The following is a 19,239-nucleotide window of genomic DNA, read 5'->3' on the forward strand; positions in this document are numbered from 1 at the left end:
TATATATCAGAAAAGGAAAGTTGTGACTTATTTCCATGCTTTACTTGTCCCAGTTTCATTCATTTGCCCAGGCTACCAGGATCTATCACAGAGGCTGGGAATGGTGATCAGGGAGACAAGACCTTTGCTGGCCCATTTGCCTCACCTGTATGTAGTAAATTCAATTGCTTACTCATTTGTCCAAGTGTTACTTTAGGGCAAGGCAGGGACTAGGGTCCCGGAGAGGGCTTCTAATTCCATCATGGCTCTGAGTGGCATTATGAGCTCTGTATGGAGGATGCTACAAGGACAGTTTAGAAGGATGTGTCCCCACCCCAGGCTGAGCAGTTTCCTGGCTGCTGTTCTCCAGAGCTGCAGAGGCCCTTTGTCTTGCATTCTCACCATAGAGGTGAGTTTCAATCTGTTGCTGAGTGTGAGAACCCAAACTGCGCTGTCACCATGGGCAGGAGGAAGTTCTGAGGCCCCGCAGAGGCCTTGGGCTGCTGGGAACCAGCTTAGAGAGCCAATGCTGACCTGATTCAGTCAGAGGGGAAGACAGAGGACAGCAAGACCCTAAGGCAGTGAGGCCTTGGGCAATCTTGCTTTTCAGAGAAGGAAACTGAATCCCTGAGGTGGGGCATGGGTGACCTGCCAGGGCCATTCAGGGAGTAAGCAGGGCAGGCCTGGAGACCAGACTTCACGTGGGACACACCAGCCTGGGGCTGCTTTCTGTTCCTCTCCCAGGCCACTCATAACAACAGGAGAACATCAATGGCTAAACCTTTTCCTTCAAGTCCACAGCTACAGCAAGAGAAAGGGCCCTTGCTTTGAGTAAACCAGTTACTGGCTGGAAAATGGAAATCCATAAAGGCATACATTAGAGGTCATTTTTTGCTCCCACTTTATAATAAGGGGTTATAATAGCTGTGAAGATAAAAGTATGCTCCGTGCAAAAGTTGTTTTGATGTGAACTATAGGTTGTCACCTTATTGGCAGGAATGTATATTCAAGGCTTGTTCTGCAGGGTGATGCTATTTGGAGATTGTGGAACCATTAAGACATAGAGGGTGGCAGGAGGCCATTGGAGCATGGCCTCAAAGAGTGTTTTAAGACCCTATCACTCTCTCTTTTGTTCCCTTGACACTAGGTGAGCAGCCCCAGGGCCACAGGGCCAAAAGCGATGGGACCAGCCAACCATGGACTGAAACTCCAACTCTGTGAGCCAAGCGATGGTTTCTCTCTCTGAGTTGATCATCTCAAGTGTTTGTTACAATCATGGGAGGCTGATGAACACATTGGGAACATAGTTCTAAATGGGAAGCAACATGCCAAGATGTACTTAACCTCACCTCCTGTGGGCAGCCTTCAAGGCCCCAGAGGCGGTGTGGGCCCCACCCTCCTTCCCAGGGTGCTGACCACCTCTGTTGTTCCACGTACCAGTTCAGATCCCAACACCGATCCACTTTGAAACCTGCCACCCTACTAGACTAAGTTCCTGAAGACACAGAATGGGCTGTACTAACTCTGGGGACCCCAGTTCCCAGCATAAAACAGGCATCTAGAGGTACCCACAGAACAGCTCCCACCTATGCTTTCAGAAAGAAACATGTCCTTTCTCAAATCATCTCTGGATTATATTCATGAGGAATAGTGTGGTGGGGGTACACAGGGGACTTGGGGCTACTCTCCTTTCTAGGGGAGTCAAGGCTCATCAGGCAGCTTAGCGATTATGGCTTTTGAGGGCTCCTGGTGTTGAAAGGGGCCACGGGAGAGGAGGGTAGAGCCCCCCAATTTCCTTTCCATATTTGCCCCTTCCCTCCCTTCCAGCAGTCATTATGCCCCACCTAACTCAGCAATCCACTATGGAGCCAGCAGTGTAGATAATTAAGAGCTCATTGTGGCTGGTTTCTACTATAATTCTTACTTAACCATGAGCCTTATAGTCAGGCATAGGAAGCTTTAAAGAGTCATCATGATGATTTCATTTCAAGGATGCCATTCCCCCCACACACATACCTCCTGCATCTCCATCTGACAGCATTGCTCTGGCCTTTTTCATTGCGCCTTTATCCTTCCCTGTGTCTGTTGGGCCTCATCTATGGACTTCTGACTCTTCCTCCCTCCTCAGCCCTATACAAAGGCTTCAGGCATGCAAGCTTATCCCTTAGTACCAGGGCAGGGCTCTGCTTTAGATTCTGCATAGACTTGGCTGGATGGGAGTCATTGCCCTGGGTGGTCCCAAGCCACAGCTGTGGAGGATTTCCTGTGAGCCACCTCAGGCAGGCAATGTGCCTATCTTAGACAAAAGTAGGTCTTGGGCACAGTCTGGCTGCCCCAATGAGGTAGCACCAGGAATGGAATGTCCTTACCTCTCAGGGCCTCTGGGTCACCCAAGATACGGTTCAAAGTCTCAGCAGGGATCTTCTCAAAGGCCTCATTGGTTGGCGCCAAGAGTGTGAACTGACCTTCGCCCTCAAGCAAGGTGTTGAGCCCCGATGCAGCCACAGCAGCCTGTAAAGAAGAAGGAGGATGAAGGCGTGGGTTCTATCTAGCAAGACACACACACAGCCTTGCATGTCCTCCTTTGGAGACTCAAGGCCCAAGACCTAAACAGGAGCTGACCAAAGCTCCACGTGACCTGGCCATCTGTGCGCAGTCAAACTGGCCAACTTTCAAGTACTGCTGTGCCCCCTTTTCCCACCTGCAGTTCTTTGACCTGTAGTTTTCTGTGCTCTTCCCTTTTTCTTCACTTCTTTGACTCCTATTCCTACTTCAGACCTAAACCAAAACACTGTTTCTCTGAGATGCTCATAGAGCATCTGTCCCTACTCCTAGATCCCAGGCAAAATCTATCTGGTAGAGATACTTCCTCAGCCTGCCACCATCTAGCAGCCATAATTCCAGTTACTGGAATTTATGTGATTTACATGATCTCCAGCACAGAATAGCTGGGAGACAGCAGGTGCTTAGTAAGCAGGTGTTAGAGAGAAGGACAGATGTACACAGGAGGGAGGGCCAAAGGGGAAGAGGGAAGGATTCTTTGCCCAACCTAAAGAGCACGAGATTACTCAAAAGGACCAAGTTCTATTAATCAAAACGTATGGCACCAATTTTGCAGCAATATCCTTTCTTGAAGAGCCCTGTGGCTTGAGTGACCTAGGAGTAAGGCAGGGAGAAGAGCTTGGGAGCTGGGTTCCCCAGGCTCTCCAGGGCCAGCTGTCACTGCTTGCTGAGACCCATCTGGCTTGAGTGTTTGTGTCTCTGTGTTGAAGATCTCCAGGGAGATCTGGGAGATCTCTACTCCTGCTTGTATCCTTTGTGGTTAGAAAGTTCTCCTCAAGCCAGGGCAAAAACCCTGACAAAGCAGCCAGCATTCACTTCCTCCTAGCGGATGCTGCCTGAAGGAACGCCCGCTCACCCCTCTGGTGGTAAGGCAGATGCCTGCTGGTCAAGGGGGAAGGAACAGTGCTCTTGTGGCCCCACAGCAGTGATAAGCCAGCCTGGAGCAGATCCTAGGTGCCTGTGTTCACACGAGGAGCCTCTCTACTAGACCTATGGTCTGTGGAAATGGGCATGGCTGGAGCAGGGGCCCAGGGTGGGGGCATGTGGTCCAGAAGCATCATGTAACTGGACAGGGCATTTATTCCAGTGCCCCCATGTGGGAGCCAGCACCAGGAAAGCGGCCCTCCTATCTATGGAACCCATAGCATAAGCCCAGGCAGCCAAGGGCTCAGAGGACATCTTTCTGCCGCCACTGCACAGAACTTTCCCGGGGGGGTCAGCAAAGGAAAACTTTACAAAAGAAAGAACAAACAGGAGTTTTACATAGGACAGGTCAAACTCTCTCTTCCAGTCCTCTCCCCTCATTCAAACATCCTCTGTTCCTCCTACAGAAGAAATCGCATTGTGTGTCCAGGACACTGTGAGCCCCTGAGGCACCCCTCACCCGAAGTGTCTCGAAGGTGTCCTCGATCTCAATGATCTGCTGGATGTTGTTAGTGATGGTAGAGATGACCTTGTCGATGAGATGTACCACACCATTGGTTGCATGGTGGTCAGCTTTCAGCAACCGAGCACAGTTGACCGTCACAATCTGCCCAGAGAAGGACCAAGGGTGAGTGGCTAATAGAACAAAGATCAAATCTGGGAGCCTCAGGAGGGCTAGACAGCGCCTTCACACCTAGCAGCAGAGTGCAGTTCCTCCTGGTGTGGAACAACTGCATGCAAGGAGAAGCAGACCCAGGAGCAGAGGGTACCTATGGTTTCTCACATTGTAGGACAGAACCCCAGAAAGCAGTCCCATGTATGGGTGGACATGGGCTCACAGTGGCACAGAACAATGCTGTGTGATGGGTATGCTCCTACCCCATTGGGATAGTGGTGGATCTGGATGTTGGAATTCTGGTACATGGAGGTGAGGGCCATGCCATGCTTCAGCTCCTCAGTCAGGACCCGCCTGTCTACCATGTGGTAGCGAAGGGCGTTGAGCAGCTCAATGTTGACATTGCTCACCAGGGAGTCCAGCACTTCCTAGAAAGAAGGACCATGTGATAGTTATGGGGCCTTGGACCCCAAGTTCAAGGGATGATTCCATGCTCTCCTAGGAAGCATGCTTTCTAAGCTCTAAGTGGACATAGGCTTCCCTTCCACCAAGAATCCCTCCTTGCAAACAGCAATGCCCGTCTCAGATGTGATGGACAGGAAGAGGCCCAATCTCTTCTTTGATGGGTTAAGGGAAAAACTTTCTGAAACAGTTGCTACAATATCCCATTCTTCACACATGCCCAGGCTTTATGAGGTGGAGTGGGTCCCTGGAAGAGTCCTCCGGGCAGAGGGTGTTGTCTTACCGCTGGCAAAGAAGCCCAGGCATCATTGCTAGGGGCAAAGATGGTGAAGCTGCCAGGGCCCTCCATCTCAGGCCTCAGCTTCTCTGTGCGGTCCGTGTACAGCTGAGTGGTGGTGGATCCAACAACTCCCAGGGTCTCGTAAAGATTTGAAAGTGGAAGCGCTGCAGGAACAGAGGACAAGAGAGGGACGACCTCTGGGAGCCACCCAACCAAAGCACTCCCCCTTCCTGCTCTGCCAGAGAGGCACGGAGTGAGGCGGGAGGGAAAGAAGGCAGTGGGAAGCCCAGGGTCCATAGCTGGGGAACTCAAAGCTTGCTATTTGTTTCTTAATATGACCCAGTGAGTCAAATGTCTGCCTATGTGAACACAGCTAATTGGTCATTTCTAATTATTTTAAACACAGCAGAGCAAAGCTTTTGTTCCCAGACATTTATATAAGAGAAGGAATGAACATCCAGAAATAGCTATCCTAATTTTAAACTAGTTATAGATCATTTAGTTATTATAGATTAGTTATTAAAATTAGTTTCCTAATGACCTCTACTAGAATTTAACAACTGTAAATCTTTGAGGTACTTTCTGCATTTGAAGGTAATGAAATGTTATTTCTACAAAGCAGCACAGAGGAAATCCTTCCCAGGGAGCATACCCAATGTTCTTTATAAGACTTCTGAAACCAGGGTACAGAGGCTGAGCTCCCTTGTAAAGTCAAGCTCCTTTTCCCTTTTCATTCATCCCACTTGTCCTTCCATGAGGGTTACTAATGCCATGACCCCACCCTGGCCAACCTCAGTCTCTTTGTGACATCAGTATCCACTCAACTGTCCTTCCCTCAAGTTTCAATCTCGTCTTCTTAATTAAAAAAAAAAAAAAAAGTTAAAACAAAACACAAACTCTGCTGCATAGTTCCAGAAGATATGTGACACTAAAGAAAGGGCTTGCTGGGCTGGGGAAATGGCTGAGCTGCATTAGCACCTGCCTGGCAAGCACAAGGTCTTGAGGTCGATCCCTGGCACACAAAGAAAGAAAGAAAGAAAGAAAGAAAGAAAGAAAGAAAGAAAGAAAGAAAGAAAGAAAGAAAGAAAGAAAGAAAGGAAAGAAGGACTGCTAAGATTCACAGGTGTCCCACTGTCTTTGGCTCAGCTCTCGGTTGGCTTTTGGTGAGCTACTTTGCCCGTGGTTCTCTTCTCTGTCACTTCAGTAGGCCACATTTAGATACACAGTGAATTATGATGATTTGGGCTTCCCTGCCCAGCCAGAGACCAACGTATCCTATCTGATCTCTAGTAGGACTGACAGAAACCAATGAGACACCAGACCAACGCTACTGGATGCACTGAGAATCACTGCTAGAGAAACAAGGCTGGGAGCCTGCACGTGCTCAGGAGAGGCCTCTGCTCAAGTCAGGCCAGAATTGGAGATCAGTCCACTAGCTTGTTGAGAGGTCAGAAGGAGCATCTCAGGGAACCCATTCTCCATCCCTGGAATGCAGCTTAAAGGCCAGTGAACACATGGGAGAATGCTGATCCACCCTCACCCCACAGGCTCCCATCCACACTTCACTGCCTTTTATGTGGGTGCCTCCTCTCCTACATCACCCTCCATCCACATCTATAGGGCAAGCCTGGCTTACTCACCTGCTGGACAACCCTTCTCTCCTGGGACCTTCTCATACCCAGGACAGCACTCATAGCTGATGACTCTGTAACAAGATGCACACACTTGTGTCAGGCAGGGTTTCACTCCTCCTATGCCCTCAGGCCCTCTCCAGGCACCATCACCCCAGTGGCCAAGGAAGACAAAGGTGAGCAGCAATCCCTTCCCCCAGGAAGTCACTAAAGAAATCATAATTGTGCCTTTCATTGACAAACAGCTATTCACTCCTGCTTGGCCCTGTAGAATGATCCTGATGGCTGTCAGTATCTACAAAACAGCTGGAGAACTGGATCGTGGCAGCTTATTTGATAGTGTGGTAGAAGACAGGGCTCTACCAAGGATTTATTTCAAACATAATGCCAGAGAAACCTGGTGGTTAGTGCATTGGGAAGGTAGCAGGGAGGAGTGGGAAGACTTGTACCAAATCTAACACTAGGCCAGCCACATGCCTAGCCAGCCCATCTCTTTTCCGGCTCTTGGTTTCCTTGTTTGTAAAATGCATGTGTGTATGTGGCAGAAGGGGAGTTGGTGGGAAACTCATTAGACTAAATCTCTCATGCACTGCTGCTTCTCCAGTTCTATAACTAGAAAAGGTGGGGTGTATGTGACTGTCAAGATTTTCTCAGTATTCACAATCAAACTTAAAGATAAAAATAAAGCTCTTATGGAGATGATTTTCTATTTAAATTAAAAATTCAGAATCAATAAATATATGTTGTGGTTTCCAACTGAAAATATACAAAAGATTATACACTGAAGTGTTCTCCAAACATACTCATCTTCCACCCCCAGAGGCACCAATATTGCCAGTTTCCAGGAGTCTCTGCATACAGATGAACACAGACCAGCAGTGCACAGTTCTGACCTTTGAAAGTCTTTGTTTAGGAAAACCAAAGGCTTTCTCTTCTCCTTACTAATAGTGCCTCATGGGACACTGACCACCATCTACAGCCAGAGCTTCAGCCAAACCTCAGATTCTGGGGATGTACAAAAGACTAGGAATTTCAAATGTTTCAAAGAATGGTGAGTTCAGGAAGCCTGTTCCCAAAGAAGACTTGCTTTAAAGTCCAATCTCCACATTCTGCTGATTCCTTAGGCAAGGAGCCACATTCTCCCTCCTCTTATTTCTTATACACGGATACGCCCTTTGAGATGCATGAGAAGCCAGACTGGAACTGAAGTGAGTGCTGCCAGACTTGTTCATGTGCTATGTTTGATGGCATCATCAGGCGAGAGGTGGGCAGGATAGGAAGCAATGGCGGTGGGGGGCCCAGGGTGCACTCCATGTATATGGGGGTCTTGCTCCTGTGAATGCAACTGGGACCAACTCCAGCTGCATGCATCACGTGGCTAGACCTAGGCTCCCTGGAGAGGACTGAGGAGTGACAAATCATACACGTTCTCTATCTGCTCTCTTCCTGCTTCCTCTTCCCTGCTTCCTCTCCCCTTCCTCCCACATCTTCCTTTCTAGCCTTGAATCTCTGCTTGCACCAGTTAAACAGGACAGATCTTGGCCCAGTTTTACCTTCAGAAACTAAGGTCATCTTTGCAGCTACAGAATTGGTTGATACACAACTTGTAAAGACAGCATGGTGCAAGAGAAACAGTCCCAGAATCAGGGGACTTGACGTATGACCGACCAGCAACTAGCAAGGTGACCTTGAAAGTCCATGTCTGTGTCTGGTCTCAGTTTCTTGATCTATATAAAGGGGTGAAGTTAAACTAGATGATTTCTCCATTTCCTCTAGCCTCACATTCACAGTTCTAGCCATGGGCTGATACCTAGGAGTAGAGGGACACTCTCGCAGAGCAAGCGAGCATGTGCCAACTTCTTCTGGCTAAGTCCAGGAAGAGCACCAAGTCTTGCCCCATAGCACCTGGGACATCTGTCTGTGAAATTCCAGGCTTATTTGATAAGTACTATGGTTCTGTGGCTGGAACTGGAGAGGTGGAATTAGGCAGCCCCTGCCTTAGTTTCCAAAAGTGGCTGTGTGAAATTCCAGGTTGGAGATCCACTAAATCCTCATCTCTGGGACCCCTGAGCACATAGGTGCAGCCTATCTCAGTAGCTTACCACTCCCAGCCAACCAACCAAAGATTTGATTTCCAAAGTGTTGGCTTCTGAGTTCTACTCCAAAAACCACAGGAAAGCCGAACAGCTCAGTCAGTAGCCTTGCCAAGATTTCAGTGAGGACCAAACAAAACCAACTTCCCAAATGTGAACTTCCTGGTTCCTATGAGAGTGCGCATGTGTGCAGGAAACACAGCGAATGACGCCAGGAGAAAGAGAGGATTGTGGGTCTGGGGAGAAAGGGACAGATGAAAGTAAGAGAGTCCCAGCTAGGTGAAGTCTAACTAGGATGTAATCAGAAAGCAAGCTGCAGCACTGTGAGGGCAATGGGGTCTCTTAAGATTCTAGATGGGCAGAGGCTGCCTTAAGATTCTTATACTTCAAGTCCATATTTTTGCTGTTATTGTTGCTTTTGACTATGTATACATTTGGGGAAAGCAGACTCCAACCCATGACATCTCTAGATGGCTCAGTCTATCCCTCTCAGCACTCGGTGCCTCACCAGGTGGGCTCTCTGCACCCTCATCTTGCTGCAGCTGGACCGAGACCTATTGTCAGTCACTCATGGAACACTTTCACAGCATGTTCCCCATGGCAGAGGATCAGTCTGTGAGGCCTCAAAGCCTCCCCAGCCAAAGGATTTATCCTGGCTACCAGGTCATGGATCTCTCCCATGGAGCTCTCTCTTAATCTTCTTCCTCTCTGTCCTCCTGGGAACAGCAGCCTTATGGCGTGCAATGGCCCCATAGCTGACAGGTTCCCTGCTTCCACATGTCCCAATAATACTATCCCTTCTCAGGACCAAGCTGCATGGCCCCATAGAAGCAGAGGGGAACCAGGGATTGTAGACTGAGAGGAGAGCTCATTCAGATGCTCTGGACCAGAACTTCCTGGGCTCAGTGTTCACCACAGTCTGTCCTACCTCCCAGGCCCCAGGTCCCCCTTGGCATGGGCTCTGGTTTGGGGAAGAACACAGATATTTAGGGGAGGTGGGGTGGGGATAAGCACAGGGCCTGGGTCTGATATCACCTAGGATGAGTGCAGAACGTAAGGAAACCATGATGAGCCTCCTGTCTGTGCTCCCTGGTTGCGAGGGGCTCGTGCATGCAGAGGATCAATCTGTTGGTCCCTAGACCTCACCTGATCTGCTAAAGCTGTTCTGCTTAAGTGCTCCTGGATTCTCCTTGGCCAAAGTCAAATAAAGAAAATCCTCAAGCCAGAAAAGCATCCTTTCTGGGGCAGTGAGATGCTAAATACCTTGGTTTAGCTTCTCAATACAGAGCAATAATTTGAGGAAGAAAATGAGGGAGTGTGACTGATTTAGAAGGTCATTGAAATTAAATGAAGGGCTGGCAAAAGGAGAGCATCAGCCCAAGGCCCAAATGTAGGGATGCATGAGAAGCTGTCCTCTGCTCCCCTCTAACATGCTCCCTCAGGACTGGGCAGAGAGAAGTACTGGTAGGTAGCTCTCTCCCCATAGCAGTTTTCCACAAAGTCAATGCAAAGTTCACATAGTCACTCTCCAAGTGTACTTCACAGGTTCAGTCTGCTCTCCTGGCTGTAAATGTGCAGGCGTTGCCTCAATTTCAGGAGGAGATAGCGCAAGGAGTAGAACTTGAAAGCCTGTTCCTGTGACAGAAGGTAAACCATTCAGCGTGGCCTGGTTTCCGAGCAGAGTCACAGAGCAAACCCAGACCTGTGGTGTCTAGACATTGGGCATACCCCACAGACTGCCTGCCTGAGGTGGTTCTAGTTTTATTCATTTATTTTTTTCACTCCTGGCCTTGGGAAGGTGAGTGAGCTGATTCTTGAGGTCTCCAATAGAAAATCTAGCTTGCTTTAGACAATTGCCAGTAAGCCTGTACCAATGCCACTACAGCACATGCCAGCCTGCGCGGTGCTGAAGATGAAGACTTCAGAAAATTGGGAGGTGCACTGCAGGAGGTCCTCGTGACCTCACATGGGGAGTGCGCAACTGTGGCCAAGTTGGTGCCAGGCAGGCCAGAAGTCAGGGGCTAGCTCAAGGCAGCCTTGTCTCTGGGACTCACAGCCACAGGTTTGGGGGCCACAGAGAGTGACCCTCCCACTTGGGAGTCTCCTGTGTCTTGCTGCTGTCTGGCTGCTTTCTGAGGCAGCACACTATATGGAAGATGAACCTCCCCTACAGGCCAGCAGACGCGTTTGGGCAGCATGCTAGCTGGGCTCCAGCTCTCCCATCTCAGATAGACTCAGTCACCCTCAGGTCACAGAGAAGCTATAATGTGGATGGGCCCACATACAAGAAGCCCTAACAGAAGCTTGGTGTGTATTGAAGGCCCAATTATTGAGCTTCTTCTAAAAAATCCAAACAAGCAAAAGCATGACTGTTCAGGTAGAAACTTTAAAATGGAAACTAGGCTAGTAACTTCATTGAAATCCATGTCCTGTAGGAGACCAGAGATTGCAACACACTGTGGTAAATAAGTCCTCTGCAGCACACTAGTAGAATTCAAAAGACAGGGCCTATAGTCAACTCTATAGTTTGTTGTAACAAATTACTATAGATTTTATAATTAAGAAGTACAAATTTATTGCACAATAGTCAGCATCAGGAGTCGGCCTCGTGGGACTCAAATAAAGAACAGCATTCTACCCAGGGGCTGTAGGGATCACCTCTTCTTTGCCTTTTGCAGCTCCTAGAGGCTGCTGCATGCCTTTGATTGTGGCTCTATCTGTCCAGCTTCAGCTTTAACTATCACATTCCTTCCCTGACTCAGCCCATATGGTCTCCCTCCTGTAGCAGGGAAACCTATGTTCACACTGGACTCGCCACATAATCCAAGACAATTACATTTTCACCAGATCCTTAACTGAATCACATCTGCAGGAAAGTCCCTTTTGGTATGTAAGGGAACATATTTGTAATTCTGCAGATCAGGATGTAGGCATCTTTGAGGGAAAACTGTTTTTCTACCGAAGACAGATCTTTATGGATACAACATGTGTGTACATGCCATGTGCTCAGTTAAGCAACCTCCTAGTTTGAAGAATGGTCTAGAACCTTCAGGAGCAATGGCCAACAGAGTGTTTGGTGAATCTCTGGTGTTGGGTGCATGTTCACTTTGGAGTGGATTATCCAGGGGGCCCCAGCTAGTTGAACAGTTAAATATGAATCCGGGAAGGGGGCATGGTGTGGGTCTGCAGACAGCCTACAGGGCCTTCCACTGCTCTCTTCTCTTTCTTCTCAGGTTCAAGATAATGGGATACAGGAAAGGGAGGAGAGGGATGGCTCCTCTTCAGCTTCATGTCAGATGACTCTGAGTGCCCTTCCCAGAGAACACACTACCAGGTGGAAAAGCTTGACCATGTCCCGGCTGCATTCCATAAAAGTTAAATCTTATAGGCTTCTTTAATGTACTGTCAAAGAATTGCTATTTTGCCTCTGGGTAAAGCAGCCTTGCTACTACAGAAATGGGAATGCCCTGCCAGCCATCTTGGCTCCAGGGGACAGCATCTACATTTGTGAAATGTGTTGCTCTTGGGACAATTTCAGGACTTGGATGGACAGCCCCATTCTTCCAACTTGCTAACTTCCACATCAGCCCTCCCTGTGCCATGTTTGTGACAGCTGAGCTCTTGCTAAGACTGTGGCACCCCTATGATGTCACCTCCAACCTGGCTGTTAAATAGACTTCTCGTTCAGGGCTTGCACAAAAGTAGGCTGTTGAGAGGCAGCCAGGCTTGCTGGCCACAATTTCCTGCACCTTTGCTGACTCATATAAAAATTTTGTAGTTGCCAATCAAACCGGGTTCTGAAATCATAGAGTGGGGTGCCATATACCTCCCTAACCCTTTCTGTTTGATTAGCCATTGTAGCACTCTAGTGCTCTTTAGGATCTGAAATGAAGGCTAAAGTGAATTTTCAAGTAATAAAATTCATTCAAGCCCTCAAGTAGAGGTCCACTGGTAACCACTTCCTGCAATGAAATCCATATGTCCACTTGACACAATGAACCCACCTCAGATTCTTCTTCTTTGGGAACTGAGGAAAGCTATTGTGGTACCATAGCCTCACCCATAAGGACTGTGCTGAGTGTGACCAGTCCTCTCTCCTCCCAGAAGTGGACTTCAGAGCCTCACAGCAATAGACAAGTTCTTGTAGGTTTCTGTCTCAGAGGCCTGTCCTTGTGTTTCTGTGTGATCTTATACAACAAGGTCTTCACCCCAAAGAAACTGAGTGGGTGCTGCTCCTGTTCTACTTTCAAGTTCTAATTTTCCTTCTGGTTTTGAACCCCTTGGAGACATGTGCTACTGTCCTATTCTCCATGATGCTTTGCTTCCTTTTATCCCAACACACACATCTGCTAGATCCTCTTCTCTGAAGTTCTACTGAGAAAATGCTCACTGCCCAGGCTGGCCTGGCTGAGACAGTCCTTTCTGCACCACCCCCAGCTCCCATTTCTCAGCCTGGTGTTCATCCAACTACACACATCTAGGACCTATCTCCTGGAGATACACCACTCCAGTCAGCACAGTCCCTCCCTGCACTAACTTACCAAGCACACACAACACTTAACTCTGGCCATGTGGTGGTCAGGGGACACCCCCTCAGGATCTGTCTCAGGTGTGCAAATGTACCACAAACTGCCCTTGGCAATGGAGGACAGGCAGACATGAGCTCATCCTCTTCCTCCTTCCCTCTGAGTTCGCTTGTTCTCTTCCAAGTCAGTGCCACCTCCTGACACCAGATGTGATGGTCCAGGAAGGGACTCTGTCCTGGATCCTGAAGTTTCCTATCAGTGCACACTTTTCTCTCCTCATTTCCTCTCTTTTGCCCAAAACAATTGCCACAGTGAGGAGTTGAAGAGTATCTTTTCCTTCTGGCTTTGCCAAAGTGGGTCAATAGCTGGGCCTGGATACTGGGCTTTGCCTGACTCAACTCTAAATCTCACCTCCCCGCCACACCCCCATACACATCTTCCTTTCCTGGGAACATTTTGTTAGCACAGCTCTGTTACTTTTGCCTTGTGCTGGCATATACATGGAGAAAGATGCAAGAGCCAGCGTGACTCACTGTCCGCCAGTGTCAGCCTGGAGGCTGCTGAGGAATGCTGCCAGCTACTGTTAACTGGATGGGCACCTGAAGCATGGCAGGTACCACCTGGTTGTAAGTTTGACACCACAGGTAGGTCCCATTCTTTGAGAAATCAAGACTCACCAAATGGTGGGACTCTGTGAAATTCAGGGCTCTGAGATAGAGAAGAACTGTTTGTCTGGCACAGGCACTTTGATCGCCTTCTAAAAAGTAATAATCTGGGGCCTAGTTCTGTGTTTAGTTTTGTGACTGTTTATTTGAGCAGATAATTTAAAAATTAATCAGTACCAATGGTATTATTACATTGTAAACTTGGGCAGCATAGAAGAATGTATGGTATAGAATTTGCATAACTTCTTTTTGTTCAAAACAGAAAAGTATTATTGCTGAGTCTGAGGCTGCCTTCCAGGTTTACTAAAATGTGCCCTATCTTGTGCAACTCTTAGACTGAAGCTGAGCTTTTGGTCAAGGAAGGAACCAGCTTCCACAGACCTGTGCTACACAGGCTCCTAGGGAACTGCTGGTTTCTCCAGCTCTGCCATGATTTCTAATTTGTCTTGATTCACATGAGGATTGATAATTGCCTAACATAATGAGAGTCACACATTGGGATACTTGTTTCCAAGAACATTTTAAAGGAAAGAGCACTTTCCCTTACTTCACTTGGTACTAACTTGGAGAAAGTGGCTGCTTGAAAACAACACCACAAGCAATAAATGCCAAACCCCCTAACACTGGAAAAAGTTCAGAAGAAGGGCTTAGCGTCTCTTAATCCTCCTATTTGTGCAGACAAGAGGAAGGCCAGACCCCATAAGTGGCTCAGAAGGTTGTGCACAGCATGCTTTCTTCTCTTTAAGAGATCAACTGACAGCGCCAAAACAGATTAGCTTTCCCCAGAACTCTGTCAGAGCGCCTTTCCTACCTTTTTCCTAGCAGGCGGTTAGGCAGTGGGGGTGAGGGCTGCCTCCCTTCATGCAGACAGGGATGCCAACAAGCCTTACTAACACTACACCAGTCCACACCCTGTGGGCTGCTCCTTTCTGTCTGTGGGGGTCTAGATTTTAAAATTCTGGGAAATAATAGGTGTAAAATGAGCAGTTACTATATGAAGGATATCATATTTCTTCTCTCATGGACATTATTTCAATCAATCATCATAACAAGGCAAGGCCTTTAATTCTTTCCACTTTACAGATGAGGCAGCTGAGGGTCCTAAACATTAATCCTCCCCACATAAGGGACAGATCTAGAGGTGAGTGGTCTGAGTTGGGAGTCTGAGTCTCGGTCTTAATAAGCAATGCTGTCTCATTGTGTGTATATTTCTAGGTACTCTGAGTCTTTTTAAAATATTCACCTTAGCATTGAAGGCCAGGGGTGGTCTTCAGGATAAGTTTATCCACAGGATAAGTTCTTTCCCAGAGTCACATGCTCATAACATCTCCACTGAATGTTTATATCATTTGGTAAGGATTGAGAGAAACACACACACACACACACACACACACACACACACACACACACACAAATACACACCACACTATTTTATGCTTATTATGAACTTACAGTCCTTAACAATGTATCCAAGTTCTTGTCAGCACCCTTAAAAATGAAAAACAAACTGGCTAGCTTCATAGAGGGCCACTCCCAAACTTGCAGCGCCCTGACACGCCTGCACAGGCATCCTCATGGCTCCTGAGGCAGCCTGGCCCTTCTCAGGAAGGCTGGCCCTGCCTGCAGGCACCAGCAGCTGGTGCACATGCCTCGTGGCCTCCCTAGTGCTTGGGAGGCCAGTGCTGACAGATACTCACGTGGGCTTGCCACAGATTTTCCTCTGGTACCACTGCTTGCAGTTAGTGAAGTACTTCTTGTTGGTGCCGATGATCTTCTGCACAGCACACACATTGGATCTAGAAACAATAGAAACACTGTCAGTGAGGTGTCCAGCCGGAGCAGCTACCTCGCCGCCTTTCGCATTGCAATGGCCTTCCCAGGCTATGAGAACTATCAAAAAAATGGAGAGCAGATAGCCATTCAGCGGTGGTGCATAGGTTTAGGGTAGGTTTTGGTCCCATGTGCCTGGATTCCCATTAGCCCCCATGAAAGCTTCCCTTCAAAACATTGGTCAAGTCTGTCCTATACACCAATATAACTTCATGCATGAATTGTACTTTCATGTGGACAATTGGTAAGTGTAAACAGAAGTACCTTAAAACTTTTAGATTACATGTTACAAACCAAGAAAACTGTCAAGGTGGTGTGCTTGCTAAGCAGAGCATCTGAGAGATAACCCACTTTTCCCTGCACCCACACACCACACTGAACATGTACTTTACATGCCAGGGTGTGCTGCAAGCTTGGTCTTATGAAGAAACCCCAGCACCTCCCAAACAGCTCTATATACAGACATACTCTATTTGCCTTGCCCTGCTGGCTGGCTCCCAGACACAGCCCACCAAGAGTGTCCACCTGTAAGCCAGGGAACATGGCCAGCTGCTGTTAGGACAGCTATCATCAGGGGTGCTTTCCAGATTACCTCTCAGTTGTGACTACTTAGACCCCAGCCTGAGTCCCATAGACCTCAGAAAGCCTTCCTCCACTGTTTACAGGACACCCTCCTTTCCATCCTTGGACCTGGGATGCAGCCATGCACGATGCTGCTAACAGACCCTACTACTTACATGGGGCAGGCAAGAAACATAACCACTGGTATACCAAACGGACCTGTCCCTATATGTTCTGAGCAACTTCCTGCAAGGGGGAGAGGAGTCAAGGCTGGACAGGAGGCTACAGCCAGCAGTGGAGTGGGTACAGGCTGCCCTAGTCCCAGCTGGTTCTCACCAAATGACCATGGCCTCCAGAAGACTTCTGCAAACTTGGCTTCTCTGTTCGCTGCCTAGGGTTCACAGGTTAGACAGTCCCTAGTAACTCCTGAAGAGTCCCTGCCAACCACACTCCAGCCCTAAGTCCTACTCATCTTCCTGCAGTTCCAGAAGTCCTTCCATCTCACCAAGCAGGAAATTACTACTGTCGATGAATTCCCTGCAACTTTCCGTAGGCGCCTGGCGCATCTTCAGTGAGTCTCTGTGGATGCGGCTCCAACATTCCTCTGCAGACTGAGTTTCCACTGCAGCTGCCCTTCGTGACAGGAGCGGAGGCCGGGGGCAGCCCTGGCCTTCGTCCTCTCACACTGGGAGTGTGGGTGAGCTGCACACACAGGAAAGTTATACTGAAGCGTAATAAAGCAAGCAAGCCATATCTGGGCCTTTTGCCTCTAGCCTAGCAGCACTGCTTTGCAACTTGGACTTGAAAACCAAGTGTTTCAGGAAGCTCAGTTGAGTTTCCAATTGCTGATGTGCGGAGGTGCGGTTGTATTTTTACTTCTCCTTTAGTATATTTCCCCCCTTCTCTATGGCAACATAGATATGACTGGGAGCCCAGAGACCATGTCACAGTCACTACCCTCCCAAACGTGTTCTGTGTTTGGATAAAGTCACTCTGTCTCACTAAACTGTAGTTTCATCATCTGTAAAATGGGAACAAATGTAATAGATATTGTTGTGCTATTTGGAAGATGAATGCCAAAGTGCTGGTGGGTGGCATAGTGGTGCTCCTGAGCAAGGCCTAGTGATCATCCCCCTCACAGTGTGGAGTGCCCTGCAAGTGCTTCAGCTGAGAAGGCTTGCCAGCCCTTTCTAGCCATCTCACTTTGGATCACGAGTTGGAGCTTGAACAAGGTCATTAGTATAGGCACCTCACCCATGTGCACAGGACCAGGCAGCCCTGTGGTACTTTCAGGGACACATAGATCAGAGTAAATGCCACCATGTCTACAACTATTCACCTCAGCGCATATGCCTGTCCATCCTGATCTCCCCAGGGGAGGAGGTGCCCAGTGACTCCTTGACCATTCTGTCCTTCACTGGCCACTGTGGCTCTTTCCAACTGCACTGAAAGAAGCTAATCAAGAAGAGTAGGCTGCAGGGGTGTGGTTGGGAAATTAACATAATATCTGAAATTGATAATAAAAGAGTATCTGTGTTTTTTTTTTTTAAAAAAAAACTTTCTTTTAGGCCTGATCAGTATCTCTTCTGGGCTCCAAATGGAAAGAGGTTTGCTAAGAACGGTTCTTGATGCAAATCCCTAAACACCTTTGGGAACACACTTCTTGGCAGTGGACAGAGACATCATTCTGGGTGCCTGCTATGGGCCATGCCATAGTGATCTGCTCCAAGGTTAGTGGTTAAAAGGCTAAATTCTGGAGCAGACCTCCCGGGTAGTCTGTGGTCCTCATATATAACACGCTTCATTGGTTAAAAAAAAAGAAAAAGAAAAAGGCAAAGAGACCCGAAGCAAGAAGGGTTGAAGTAATAAAAGCATCAGCTGTCACATCTGACTCCAATGCCTCCTGGAATGCTCTTTGCCTTTCTGCTCTGCCCACTCACCTTCTTATGCATTGGGTCTCCATCAGAGGTGACCCTTTCACTTTCCCCAAAGACCCCAGGCATCCCCAGTGGTGCACTGTTCCTTCCAGGAGAGTGTTCAGAATGCAGCATTCCCAGCACATTGCATTCTGGAGGGTGACCACACTTGCTCCCAGCACCCCCACCCCCACCTCAAGCCACAGGCAAAGGAAAGAAAGGGGCAGCCTAGCCCCACACCCAGATGTGTGGGAAGCCAAGGCTTCTTCAGGGGCATATCAAGTCAAGTAGGGTTTCTCTCTATCATCCCCCCACACCCCCAACGGTGAGTATTGATCTGAAAACCCAACTTCTCCATCTCTTGGACAGTTAGACACTGCCTGGGGCAGGAATGCCAGAACTCCACCATATCTGGGCCACTCTTGAGGAGACACTACTGGTTTTTATCTACAGTTTTAGATGAAGCAGGTGTGGCCCGGTTGGGGTCCACCTCTGGCTGGGTCTTGCCCATGACTTCACATGGTCACACCTTCTGCATGGGTTTGTCCTACAGCCAACTCATCTTTAGTGTCTCAAAGTACTACCTGCAATAATACTGCCCACATTTATAAACCTCTTTTTCTTTAAGACAAATTGTAATCCTGGTTCCCACAATTTCCTGGAAATCCTGTGTCCTCACAGGACTCAGTTTCCCCATCCCCACAGTATACTGTATGGGGGCCCAGGGCAGTTCGCTTTTCCCTGAACAGGCCTCAGGTGCTACAGTGCCCTTGCTGTGCCCACAGAGCACAGTCGTAGTGCCAGGGGTTGGTTGTAGGACGTGGCCAGGTGCACAGAAGCCTGTGAAATGCTGCCACCTCTGTGGGCAGTCTCCTCAGGAGTCACTGGACCACAGCCTGGTTGGCTGTACTGCTGGGTGGGCTTCCTTTTTGCCGTGGGCACCTTCCCACAATGATTCCAACCATGGGACCATCCGACGATGCCGCTTGGTCCCTCCAGCTATGGCTGGGCGAAGAGGCTGAAAGTAGGGTTTTTCTCAAGCCCTCGTCAGCTCCCCCAACCCCTTCCTCTACAAAGCAGCCTGAGCTGACTTTCCTCCACCGTCCTGCACCTCTCTCCAGACAACGGGTAGAGGGCTGGTCTCTCTGAGACCTGAACATTGCCTGTCTTTTTTGTGGTGGTGGTGGTGGTGGG

At 48.5% G+C, this 19,239-nt stretch overlaps 1 protein-coding gene across 1 annotated transcript in view; it reads right to left on the minus strand.

The window, feature by feature from the left end:
• Window positions 1-19,239, minus strand: part of Tgfbi (transforming growth factor beta induced) — a 33,083-nt gene that overhangs the window by 13,427 nt on the left and 417 nt on the right. Inside the window, exons 2-7 of the mRNA XM_004632244.2 lie at window positions 15,436-15,534; window positions 6,464-6,528; window positions 4,827-4,987; window positions 4,345-4,509; window positions 3,926-4,072; window positions 2,349-2,490 (exon numbers count right to left, since the gene is read on the minus strand). Coding sequence (XP_004632301.1) covers window positions 2,349-2,490; window positions 3,926-4,072; window positions 4,345-4,509; window positions 4,827-4,987; window positions 6,464-6,528; window positions 15,436-15,534 — 779 coding nt within the window. The remainder of the gene's footprint in view (window positions 1-2,348; window positions 2,491-3,925; window positions 4,073-4,344; window positions 4,510-4,826; window positions 4,988-6,463; window positions 6,529-15,435; window positions 15,535-19,239) is intronic.

This window comes from Octodon degus, unplaced genomic scaffold (genome assembly GCF_000260255.1).
Source record: "Octodon degus isolate 3935 unplaced genomic scaffold, OctDeg1.0 scaffold00048, whole genome shotgun sequence".
Classification (NCBI taxonomy): Eukaryota; Metazoa; Chordata; class Mammalia; order Rodentia; family Octodontidae; genus Octodon; species Octodon degus.